Source organism: Hemibagrus wyckioides, linkage group LG01, assembly GCF_019097595.1.
Source record: "Hemibagrus wyckioides isolate EC202008001 linkage group LG01, SWU_Hwy_1.0, whole genome shotgun sequence".
Lineage (NCBI taxonomy): Eukaryota > Metazoa > Chordata > Actinopteri > Siluriformes > Bagridae > Hemibagrus > Hemibagrus wyckioides.
Window position 1 is genome coordinate 7,234,823 of NC_080710.1, and position 13,295 is coordinate 7,248,117.

Here is a 13,295-nt window from a genome sequence, read left to right on the forward strand (position 1 = left end):
TATATTTTTTGTCCAGGTTTAAAGCAGTGCTAATAGGACAATATAACCAGAACGTATCAGTATAACGATTTCTTGTGAAGATCGTGGAAAGACATGCTGCCGGCTAGCAGATAAAACTTCTTTATTGGGTCACTCTTTATTCTTTATTGGACTGCTGAGAGCTGGGAGAAAATAAAAACAGAAATAAATAACTAAACAGGTCTCAAGGAGAAAGATTTTTTTCTTAAGTTTTATTAAGGTTTTTTTTTTCTCCCTTTCAGCAACATCAGCATTTCACATCATATTAGGTATTTAGTCTCCAAAAACTAGATCTTTTTAGTCACATTTCTGGAAGGTAAAATTACAGGATTAAGGATTAATCTGTAACTTTTGTAACTACAGTTCAACTTTTATAAACACTTGAAAACTTTTGTACAGTGAGTTTCTTTCACACATGACAAATTGGTTTATTTAATGACTGAAATGAAATGAACCTTGAGAGGAATGTTCTTTGAGAGATAAGTGTGTAGCATTAAGACTTTTGTTAACATATAAAAGTAACCGATCATATCTTTCCCCTCCTTACACATTCGTTATGCTAGAGTTGTGTCCCCACGTGTGCCTCTCAGGCCCAAATCTTCTCAGCCCTTCGACCTACATGTCCGAACATGCCGGGACATGTCTCTGAGTTACATGAATTGTGTGAGGCACTATTTGAGACAGTGTGGTGTGAGTAACAGGTGCTGAGGAGAACCACGTGAGGACAAGCTGTGTGTTTTTACTGGAAAGCACCACATCTGGTGGCATGACAGTGAGTACATGCATGGTGCTTTGTGTGTGCAGTTATGTTTGTATATTTAAGCAGGAGCTAATACTGTACTACAGTGATGTGTTCAGCTAACTGGTGATTTTGTGCTTCTTGTTAACTCGTTTGCCAGTTATTGTATTTGCTTGTCATTGCCTGTGGGTGCTAACACTGAATACAAACTCTCATAAATGATTTATAGATTTAAATAGCTCTAAATAACAGCCCATATGTGCACCATGCCTAACTCATGCGGCTTCATTTAACTTTTAACCCCATGCACAGGTCAGCGATGGATATCTTGTGCTTTAAATGCCATTTAAATGCTGTTTGGCTGGATAATCAGCAAAATGCTGTGTTCGATTTTGTGTTTCTCTACATGTACAGACACGAGAATGCACTTGTGAAAGAGTCTCTAGTTTAATGAAGCACTGTTTTGTGCCAGCGGGGTCTCACACACACACAAACACACACATGCACAGAAAGAGAAAGAGAGAGAGAGAGAGAGAGAGAGAGAGAGCAAAAAGAAAGTAAAAGAAACGCACCTCTTCCCCCCAGTGTCTGCTTGGGTACAATATCCTCTCCAAACAGAGTAACGTAGCAACCCTGCCAAAAACCCTCCTTCTATTAAGAGGAGTGGAGCTATCAAAGGTTGTCACTCAGCATGGCTTTGTAGGCTTTAGGCACTGAGCCCTTGAAGCTGAAAGCACAGATTGTCACACACTCGCTCTGTCTGGCTTCAGTTTATCACACACTGACCCCGATGGTTCCTTTGGTGCAACTATAATAACCAGCAGCTTTAACAGTCTGCTTCCAGAGAGTCTAATACACTGTAAAAAAAAAACCCTGACTGTTAATTTTACTGTAATTTAGTGGAACATAGAGTTGCCGAGGAAGTACAATAAACAACTGTAAATATATTTACAACAGTGTACTATAAAATCCTGCATTGTAAAAAAAAAAAAAAAAAAAAAAAAACACACACACACAATCCAGTATATTTGCTCATTCTGCTGTTGCTTTTACATAAGAAACTGGCACAGGATCCAAGTCTGCTGAAGGAACCAACTGCAGAAGGGTGGTACTGCTGGGATTCACACACAGCTTTCTAATATGCAACTTAAAGCTATAACCACTGAGCTGCAACGACTTGCTTGCATTGATTAAAGCACCTTTATCACTGAATGCACTGAAAGATCACACTGACTCAGTAGAAGCATGTGGTGCTCGTTGCAGTGACCTGAAGACACTTTGTGTTACAGGTTCTGGAGTGTCCGTCTACTGTGCTTGGGTCCTTGAGCAAAACCCGTAACTCTCAACTAACTGTAAATGCATTCGGTTACATGACTAATTAAAAAAAATTGTTGTGTCTAGTGTTTACAGTACTTTATTGGCAACCATAAAGTCATTTTTTTGCTATATATGCAAGTAAATATCTGCCCATGATTTTATATATATATATAGAGAGAGAGAGAGAGAGAGAGAGAGAGAGAGAGAGAGAGTGATGCAGCGTTATTTTAGTACTTAATTCTGTCTAGTTCCCCCCTCATCTGTATATCCCTTCCCAAACAGATCCGAACAAAAGCAGGAATTTCTCACAGGAATGATCAAAATACAGCACAAAACGACAAATTAGCACCAGCTTTTTAACACCAGTTTTGTCTTTTAATAAGTAATGTCTAATTTTATTTTTGAGCAACAGAATTGTTCTACAGATATTGTTCACCATTATTATTGTTATCCTGTTAGTGGTTGTGAAAATCTTTGTCTATGAGTATATTTAGGCTTCATGAAAGTCTCAGGGTTGGTCTCAGCTTTGTGTGTGTGTGTGTGTGTGTGTGTATGTGTGAGAGAGAGAGAGAGAGAGAGAGAGAGAGAGAGAGAGATAAAAATATGAGGACTACATGTGATGCCAGTGAAAGGGCCTAGTGTGGTGACATGGTAGCTTCCTAACAGCAGGTGCATAAGAGGTTAAACCAGGACAGTCCTCAGAGCACAGCAGCATGCAAATGGAATTTGTTTTGGAGCTGATTTATGTAGTAACATTAAACCTGGCTGTACTATTGGAGCTCGGGAATTCTATTTACTTAATTAGGTCACAAATACAAAATAAAAACTGTAGTAGCTCATGGTGTTGAGTGTGCATAGGTACGTGTAATCGTTTACAGGGAGCATGTATTTGTGCTCAGCCTTCTGTGAGTACTAGGCTTCTTGCTTTTGCCTCCGCCTTCCCTGCGTAATTCTCCCTCTCCCCTTCTGCCTTTCCTTTTTTTCCCCTCCCTCCCTCCCTCCCTCCCTGTGAGTGTAGCTTGGGCGTTGTGCCAAGTGGAGTGTGTTTTTTGAATGAATACCTGATGAGGCTGCTGAGGCTGACTGGGGGAGGAGGAGCTGCATTCAGTAGAGCACTGAGCATGTGTGTGCGTACGTGTGTGCGTACGTGTGTGTGTGTAGAGTGAGTGAGTAAGAGAGAGAGAGAGAAAGAGAGATAGAGAGAGATTGGGAGTGAGGCAGTGTGTTTGCCTTGCATAACATACTCCGTACCTCTTGTACGCAAGGGCTTCAAGTGAGACAGCCCAGACAAGGGGACTTCCTTTATGCTTACTCCTCCAGGGCCACTGCAGAAGGGAGGAGAGGAGAAGCGGCGGCAAGAGGAGAGGACAGGAGAGCAAGGGACAAACACAGGACATGGAGGTGAATATATGACGAGAGGATTGTGGCTCTGACTTTGTATCTGTGTTAAACCCGGACAAAGGATGGCTGGTGAGGAATAGGTTGCTTTGCACTTGCATACTACCCCGTGCAAGGCGGGAGAGCGAGAAAGAGAGAGAGAGACAGAGTGAGAGAGAGAGAGAGAGTCAGAGTGAGGGAGCTGTTTTCTACACTACCCAGAGGTAAGGCTCCTGACAAAGGAATCTTCATCATGACACCTTATAATATTGCCTAGTTTTGCTCGAGCGCTGGTGTAGTCCATGGAATGATCAGATACCTTTTCATATTTTACATTCGTATACATTGTGCAGAATGTGTGCATTGTGCAATGATGTGATACTTTCCTCAGAGAGAGAGAGAGAGAGAGAGAGAGAGAGAGAGAGAATATGTTCAGAATAGCAGTCTGTATTCATTGTAAAGCAGCAACAGCACTGTTTGGATTCATGTCTAGCTTAGGACTCCCCAGCCCGCCTCTTAAAGGGGCAGGTTCCTTTATGAAAGGAAAGGGTGGCAACGTGCAGAGAATAGTTGTTTAACGGCATTGTCTGGCAAAACATAACAAACTCCATGATTATTATGAACAATGTTATTTTCCTTTGCAGTGTTGCATTTGAAGGTGGTTGGGGTCATCCAGCTATGTAGCACTTGATTCCACTTTGTCTGCTGGTTTGGGGATGACATCATGTTTTAGGTCCCTGTGACTGGAACAGTGATAGATCTTCAATGTAAATAAAATGTATGGGGTAACTGGGAATGCAAAAAGCAGGTAAATGTCATTAACACCGAATAGGTATTTTATTGTGTCTTATGGTAAAATTGCAGAATAATCCATTTGCATATGAATTTGCATAGTAGAAGCCTTGCTTTTGCCTTTGGCTTGTCACTATGTGCTCATTTATGTGATTTTGAAAACAGCAGACATTTGTGGTGTGTGTGTGTGTGTGTGTGTGCGCGCATGCAGAGAAGTACAGGGTGGTGTGAAGGAGTTATGTTGGGGGCCTAGGCAAGCTATCTGCAACAGGGCAGCAGTGTGTGATGTGTGATGTAGTCAGAGCTGGAGTGATACTGCAGTGCTAATCTCTCTGACTTGGTGACCAGCCTACGTGTGTGTATTTATATGTGGACATGTATGTGTGTGTGTGTGTGTGTATATGTATCTGTATGTATCTGTGTATGTGTGTGAGAGAGAGAGAGAGAGAGAGATAGCAGAATCGAGTGAGCAGGATGCAGTTTAAGTCAATGCAGTTAACATCTAGGTAAGATACAACATTAGGTTAAAATATAAATGATGAATGTACAAATGACAAAGTAAATATGTCAGGGATATATTCGGTTATAATTTACTTAACTTTATGAAAACAGAAGTTAATTAGTTTTTGTAAAAGAAACTGTTTCTTCAAGAGTCTTGAAACTGCCATAAACACCATATGATGGTGTACTGTAGTGTAAGATAGTAATGTGTTATACATTCACACATACTACATATGCTTCTGTGCGTTGGTGCTAATGTAATTAGCTGCTTGCTGTATGTGTGCTGTGTGTTCATCATTATGATTCATGCACAGTTTATAAAAACGATTAGTGTTTATACCGTGAAGCGCTCTGGCTGTTTGTCAAGAAAGACTTTAGCAGTTCTTGGCTCCTGCTTTGTTTATCTATTTTTAATGTTCACCAAGAATTACCATGTTTAGTTTTACTTTTTTTTCCGGGGACACTGATGGGGAGGCAGGCTGTCAAGTTCAAAGTGAGGGTTTATGATTTTGTGATTCTGTTTCTGATCAAGGTACAGACTACAGCAAAGTACTGCAGTAATGGAGACAGTTCCAGATGATTCCACACGATGACTTCAGTAACAGCAAGAAGCACCAGTGACTAATCTGATTTGTACCATAACACAAGATATAAAAAGAACAATTATCAGAATAATGGGCTTCTTGACACAGAAGACCAACTAAAACAAGCCCAAAGCGATCCAGTGTAATAGCACGTAGGAGTCAAAGAGTGAAAGATCATGAAGTCCAACCAGGAGCGTAGTAATGAGTGCCTGCCTCCAAAGAAGAGAGAGATCCTGGCACTTGAGGAGCGGCAGGTGCTGGTAGCATCAACTGTAAATGAGAGCCAAAGTGGTGAGAACCTGGCATGGCTTGCTAGTGTAGCCAGCATGGCGAACATGGCCACTGTTCCCAGCCTAGTTCCAACACAAAGCAACAGTACTGAAGCTAGCAGCCCAGCACCATCAACCAAAGCTCTGACTATAGTTACAGAGTACCCATTTTCCACGTCTGCCTCCAACAGCTCTTTGTCATCATATACAAGCTCCACACCTGCAGGAGGTCTCCCTGGAACAATAACAGCCAACCCAGCTGTCCTCTCCTCCAACCTTCCTCAAGCAGCAGGACCCATCCAGCCCACTCAGCTGCCACCAAATTTACAAATCATTGGACCCTACACCAGTTATTTCTCCTCCCAGATAGTGCCAGCTGCAGCGAGTCCGACCCAGTCGCGTAGACCCACCCAGGAGGTATATGCTACCACAGCTGTCATCCCACAAGCTTCTAATGGAAACCCACAAAAACAGCATGTGATTTCATCCTTACCTAATGTAGCTCACACCACCAGCCAGTGCATTCAGGTAGAGGGCACCCCGGTTGGCTTGCCAGTTATTTCCCCAAATTCGCAAGTACCGCTTCAGCTTCACACTCATTCAACTGTTCTTGCTCCTCATGGCCTGACCCTTGCTCCATCTCAGGTGCTTGTGCATTATGCCGATGGTCTCATCACAAAACAACCTGAATCCCAAAGCAGAGATCTGCAGAATGGTGCTATGGGAGAGGTCACAGTGGTCAAACACACCACCAGCATTGTGAAGGGGATGTCTAACAAACCAGAAAGTGATGATGGCCAAAGGCAGATTCAGAACTTGGCTCTCCCAGCCCAAACTCAGGTCTTGCTCCCTGCTGACTATGCTGCTCATGATAGTGCAGGACTTCAGACATCAGTCATGCTGGTGTCAAGCAACCACCTGATGGCCAATAATAACACTGAGCAGATTCACAGCACCCAGGATAAAGAGCACACATCTCTGGCTCGAGTTGATCGAACAAGACTTTCTGTGGGGAAGCCAGTCTCTAGAGTTTCCTCCATTTCTCTCCCATCATCAGAGAGCATGGCAGCATCTCTTGCTCCTCATCACACTCTCCTACATACGTCTCCATCCGCCCCTACCCAGGAGCTTTCTACAAACCTTTTCTCAAGCACACAGCTGCCTATTATTGGATACATTACTAGTACATCTGGGGCACCCCAGCAGGCTGTGGCCAGTTACCATAGCAACCTTCCACAGCATCTAGTGATCTCAGGCAGTCCCTCCCTCCTCATTCCTGTGAGTGCTGGTAACGTCAACACGTCGTCTACCGAGTCAGAGGTTACTCGCTGCTTCATCCCCAGCATTTCTGCTACCAATGTACCGACAGGAGCCACAGGTCTGCCTCAGGCCTACATCACTGCAGCAGCACCTACTGTTACAACCTCCATCCTGCCTAATGGCAAAGAGGTCACAGGGCCTGAGGAACATCATGCTGCTGCCAGTGTACAGAACTCCACACAGGTGCAACTTCCTGTGCTTTCAGCAGGGGTAGTAGCACCTCCAGCTCCTGTGCTTCCCCCAACACCCACAAGCCCACAGAATGCACCCCTGACTTCATCATCAGCCCTGCCTCCATACTTCATGAAGGGCTCTATCATCCAGCTGGCAGATGGAGAGCTTAAGCGGGTGGAGGACCTAAGGACAGAGGACTTCCTGCAAAGTGCAGAAGTTAGCACAGAACTAAAAATTGACTCAAGCACAGTGGAACGGATCGACTCAAGCAGAACACCTGATGCAGTTATCATACAGTTCTCAGTCGGCGAACACAAAGCACAGGTGAGTTGGGTTTTTTTATGCTACTGTTTACAGCCAATATATTATACTTATTTTTAGGCTGATTAAAGCATACTTGACCCTTCCTGGATCACATTTGCACTTTTTCAGTGCAACTATATGGTGCTGTGACTGTTGTGACATGTGTGCCAATGAACTGACATTGTACTGAAACATATTTTATATTTATTAAAGAACTACTTACACTAATTTTCACTAACTTTTCTGACAATAATATAATTGTCCTATTGAAAATATACAGTCTTACAGTAATTTCACACATGAAATTACATTGTTACATTGTTACACATTGTTAGTTAGCCAGTTTTTTTGAAACGTGTGCATACAGTAAGTCCAGCTCATGTTTTCCTTCTCTGTAGGTATGTGTGGAAGTGCTGGTAGAGTACCCTTTCTTCGTCTTTGGTCAGGGATGGTCATCCTGCTGCCCAGACCGCACTACCCAGTTACTGGCGCTTTCATGTGCCAAACTCTCTGTTGGTGATGTCTGCATCTCCCTCACCTTAAAGAGTCTTAGGAATGGTACATTACAAAAAGACCAAACTTTTGGTCCTGTGAAGAACCTTAATAACGGTCATCATAAAGCAGGCAAGACCAGCGGACAGACTGGAGAGCCACAGGTTCCGAGGGAGGATCAGAGAGATGGGAACATTTTTGCATTCGAAGGGGAACAAAAGTGTGAAGTTCATGGGCTTAAGAGTCCTAACTCTGGTAACAGTGTGATCATCTCAAAAAATGAAGAGGGGAAAGTTCATGCTGCAGGGAGTCGCAAGAGGAGGTGGTCTGCCCCAGAGAGAGGAGAGGTAGGGAGGTCACCGGAGAATGACCACCCTGAAACTCTGCCTAAACCTTCCTTTCTTTCACAGGAGATAAAGGTCAGCATTGAGGGAAGGTCCAGTATGGGCACCTGAGGTATCTTGTTAGCCGTCAAAAAGGAGGAGGGCTTTGATTTTCTAGGCAAAGAATCTTCTAAACCAAGGATTTTTGTGGTTTATTCAGTAACCCGAGGTGTTGGCTGGTGACAACTGTTGTTCCACAACTACGTCTGTTCTTCACTGGGCAAAATATGCAGCAGTACAAGAATAACAGGATTATTATGATTATCGTCTCATGGCTTATTTTAGTTACTGTAACAGGAGCTACTTTTGCCTGACAGTATTTACAGGATATGTTTTTGTAAAAAAACAAACAAATAATTTCTGGCGTTTGTCATGGGGCATACACATGAATATGTGGGGGACTTATTTTTCTAGTTAATTCTGCCATTGTTTGTTTTTGGCACTTTGTCTACTTTCATGTAAATTGTAGCATAATTGTATTTCAGTCATAATCAGCGAGTCAAACACATATAGACCAGTCGGCTGGAGAGACTGGTCCATAGTGTGACCTGCTGTGACAGATTTTCCCCTAGAAATATTATTTAAAGGTACGTTGTTAAGATCTGCTATATACTTTATAAAGATAATCTATGTCAGTTATGAGAAATATTGCTATATAAATTAGCATGAGATAAACAACTACCATAAAAAAGAGATATAAAACTGTCAATTACCAATGACCATTCTGTCTGTTACTGATTGAGCGGGATTGTCCTAGATGTGATTTTAAGATGAGTGAATTTTGTTAACCAAATGTGGTCCGATTATTGGGGACAAAACTGGACTCTAACACTGAATGTTGAGGGTTATACATATTTTTTACCAATTATTTTAATGAAATACACCAGAATTTTAATTAGTCTAAATGTTCTAGATATGCAATATTATGATTATTCACATACCTCAAACATGACACAAGGCTGTTTCAGGTTCGATATAGAATCTGAGCTCTTTAAAAACCACGTCCAAAATCCATGTTCATGTTCATTGTTCATGTTCATACAGTGGATATGCGCAGGTGAATTCTCACTCAGCCTTTTGAATATTAGCACTTTACTGAAGGCAATGGATGATTAAAACCCTCACCTCTGCTTTGTTGCCTAAGCAACAGCCATTTGCACAATGTCAATTTTAGAATAACGTTAGCTGTCGCCATGTGTGTTTTAACCCCATTTAAAACAAATTACAACCCATCACACTGATGCTTTTCTCTTTCTTTTTCTTTTTCTTTTTGTCTGTAAAAGCATTGTCTTATTAAAGTTCTTGTCTGGTTGTAATTTAAGCCACTGGATTCCTACGTACAAAATTACACGCAGATGTGTAATATATTGTGTATCTACAATGTACAATATATTCTGTTCAGGAATATATCGATAACATTTAACAACATATTCCTATTTCCATCGACTCTCTCCAGGGGCTTCTGGGTAACACCTTACTGTAACACTTTACTATAACAGTACATGAATAATCCTGCGCTAATACCTGAATTAATATTGACAGAAATAAAATGAGTTAATAATCACAGACTATTGAAGAGCTAACCCTGTACTACGTACGGCGTGAGTCTGAAGAATTCTTAAGTACATTTAATGTAATTATTTAGTTAACACGACTAAGTATACTACATTATACATGCTCCATAAGAAAGAATGCAGCATTTCAGATTGTTTATATTCAGTAATTTGCCATACACAGCTGCTACACAAACATCACCGGATGGCACAGGATTATTTTTATAATACACATCGATCTTCTTTATTGAACTTCGAGAGAGACGCGCTAATAATAAACACTAATCGTTTCAGCTCAACCCGTTTATCGTCATTTTCCAGCTATTTCTCTTCCGAACCCGCTCTATTGTAGTACTAAAAATTCAGCTGCGTCCAGTGATGTTTGTGTAGACAGCTGCATGAGGCAAAATTATACAAACAATTGTCCATATTGTTTCTTAACGAGCATGTTTAATTGACTTTACCTTTATGTCTCAAGTAATACATTAACTAACAAACATTACTTTGTTGTCATTCATGCATTTCATAATACTATTCATTCTTAGTTATAAGGTCAGCTGTTTAGGTTTGTCTAGTTTGTGATACATCCGTGGCTATAACTCATCATAAGCTCCTATTCCAGTAAGTATTAATCCAGGTATTAGAGCATGAATGTCCACTTTACTATATTGTCCACAAATAAGCACAATGTGTATCAATGCTGTAATAATGATTCATTAATTTGCATTAACAATGTGAGCAGTTAGATGTTTACATTTTGTCAGCTTGTTCCGTCAGTCATTGCCATGCGTCATCCTGTAATATCAATAATGATCATTTACAGATTGAAGGGTGTGTGTGTGTGTGTGTGTTGAACAGGTTTGGATTAACCCAAATTTTAGACTACTATAAGATTGAGACCCACTTTTATTTTTCAGCACCCGTAATTTTATTTCATTGTTTATTGCAAAAGGTGCCAGAAAAGTATATTCATTTTCTACATAATCTATATCTGGATTTCTTTAGGGGAAAATCGTACTGTTTTCTGGATTTAACCTTGTTACCGTTGTTAGCCGTGGTGTAACGCGCAAAAGTTTATGCTTCAGTTCTTCCTCATGCCAATAAAGTGACTTGATTTTGATTTTGCAAAACACGTCCCAAAACGTCCCAAGTTAATCTTAAATAAAATAAATATAAATAATCTTTATTAATGCTGTCAGGTTTTGATTGAAACAGTAAGTTAAAAAGATTTTAACACTTAAACTATTGGGATTATTAATACCAGGATGTTATTAATGCAGTATGTGACTCGGAGGCTATATATATATATGATTTGTGCATGTATTCATTCATCACTTTATTAAAAAGAAAAACTGCATATTTTAATACTTACGTATTTGTGGACCTTATAGTAAAGTATTTCCAGCTATTGTACTGTTCGGGGCTCTTTTAGTGGTTTAAGTATCTCAATATCACCTACAGGAAGTGTAAGAGTTCAGAGAAAAGGTCACTGAGAGGTTGAACAAACGTGTAACAAACGTGTGTAATTTAGATGAAATAATAAAAACTGATGTGTTTTTTCTTCTAGAGTGTGCTGTGTAGCGGGTCAACCACACACACTTACCAAAATGTTTCCTGTTTAAGAATCTCTTCTTTTATTTTTAGTAAGTAAATACTCAGTTCAAATTGATCTGGGTGTGCTGTCTGCCATAAAGGCACAATGTACACACACACACACAATGTTACTGGCTGTTTCATACAAGAGAGCCCTACTATGATGACAAAACTATACTTTGTATACCAGTAATTCAGATTTTTTGCTATTTGCACAAGTAGAAATATTAAAGTAGGTTTACAGAATGTATGTCTTTGCATTATCTCTGTGATTTGTCTTGATGTTTTGTTTTTTATTAAGTTATTTGGTGCACTCTGCACTAATTGTGGGTTGGAAATCCTTCCGTATAAAGGATGTGTGAGTAAACCACAATGTCCATCCACGTTTGTGTGTAAATGTGGGTGTGAGTGTGATGCAGTGTGGTTTTGTTTGTGTTATAACGAGAGTCTTTAAATAGAAAGAGTTGGGGAAGCAATGCATGATTGCACATATCGGGGAGAGTTTACGCACTTTCTAAAATGTGTGTGTGTGTGTGTGTGTGTGTGGGGAGAGAGAGAGAGAGAGAGAGAGAGAGAGAGCAAAAAATAGAACAGAAAAAATGTTTGAGAGAAATCACTCTATTGTCATGTGTAGTTTAAGTGTCTTATAATTCTGAAACTTAGCATTAAACACATTCCTAACCAATGGAACGTAATTTCACTTTTTGTTGTTACTGCAGTTAAAGGATTGGTGCTACGACATTAGACTAGAAGCCAGCTACATCCACGTCTGTCTGTCTGTCTGTCTGTTATATGTGTTTTTTCTCTTTTACTAAATGTAAGGCCTGAATATTTCGTTTCATGGTAATTGTGTGGACTGTATCTATTATCCTGAGTAATTCCACTAAACAACATGCTGGTCTCAGTGTACTGCTGTAAATTCTTGTAAAACTATCAATATTTCACACTTCAGCCTGTCCAACAGCAATTCAGTGCACCCCCACAGGGCATGCCACTTTAATACCAACATGGAGCTTGTTTTATTTTATTTTATTTTATTATTATTTTCTTTATCATTTTAAGTATATATTTGTGTATAATATTTGTGTGTAATTCCTTCTTTGTAAAGCTTTGCATGAAAAGACCTAACGATGAAGAGCTGTATCCAGGAATCATTTCGCAATTCCAAAATCATTTCCGCAGTGATCTTACATTCCAGCACAGGTTTCATATCAGGACTCTGCTGTTGATTTAACAGACACACAATCAGAAGGAACTCGTTTGTAATAAAACCATGAAAAACGACTGAAATCTAAGCAAGAGAGCTGACTTTTCACCACAAATCAGCATACTTCAGGCTCAGGTGAAGAGACTGGTCCAGTGACTTATTGCCATATTTTACATTAGTATCTAATAAAACACATCCTCCAGACACTGCGATGTCCACTTTTGCCTTTCTGACAGGAACTGGTGTCCACATTCAGAAGGACTCAATAGCTGTGGAAAATGTCCAAAAACTTTGGACACATGAAAAGACATTTCTCTTGGTTGAAGTTTGCGATGCTTGCAATGACCGGGAAAAGCCTCAAGCAATAGCACCATGTCACACTAAGGGCAGGAGACAGAAAGCTGTCCATTAGGCTTGTGGAGTCAGACAGCTGGACAAGTCATCAGCAGGATGACAGCATGGCACTCATCCTGCCTTCACCAGAGCTCTCACTGGTTCACTCAGACTTACTCACTATCACCTCCTGCTGGACAAAACATCCTTTGGGCAACTGTTAGATCTTTATAATATCTATATTTATTCATTTTCTTACCAAACCATCGATTTTACTGGATTTTGAATACAATGTGCTGAGGGTAGATCCTTCAGTTCACTGTGTAAAACCTCAAAATAG

At 40.5% G+C, this 13,295-nt stretch overlaps 1 protein-coding gene across 6 annotated transcripts; it reads left to right on the forward strand.

The window, feature by feature from the left end:
* Nucleotides 1-675: 675 nt before the first annotated feature.
* Nucleotides 676-11,008, forward strand: atxn1b (ataxin 1b). Of its 6 annotated transcripts, none has more exons than XM_058394117.1 (4): nt 3,196-3,675; nt 4,096-4,259; nt 5,277-7,415; nt 7,793-11,008. In XM_058394117.1, exons 3-4 carry the CDS (start codon nt 5,505-5,507, stop codon nt 8,339-8,341), a joined length of 2,460 nt encoding a protein of 819 aa, XP_058250100.1. In that variant the 5' UTR covers nt 3,196-3,675; nt 4,096-4,259; nt 5,277-5,504; the 3' UTR covers nt 8,342-11,008. The 6 variants fall into 6 exon arrangements, with proteins under 6 accessions (XP_058250109.1, XP_058250100.1, XP_058250115.1 ...); XM_058394132.1 differs by having other exon boundaries at nt 3,196-3,475; XM_058394126.1 differs by lacking the exons at nt 3,196-3,675; nt 4,096-4,259 and adding an exon at nt 676-790.
* The last annotated feature ends 2,287 nt before the right edge of the window (nt 11,009-13,295 follow it).

What these genes read in the sequence shown, in the direction of transcription:
- atxn1b (XM_058394126.1), top strand. Translation starts at nt 5,505, where the DNA reads ATGAAGTCCAACCAGGAGCGTAGTAATGAGTGCCTGCCTCCAAAGAAG. An exon ending in TCGGCGAACACAAAGCACAG is followed by an intron (nt 7,416 to 7,792) that starts GTGAGTTGGGTT and finishes CCTTCTCTGTAG; the next exon opens with GTATGTGTGGAAGTGCTGGT.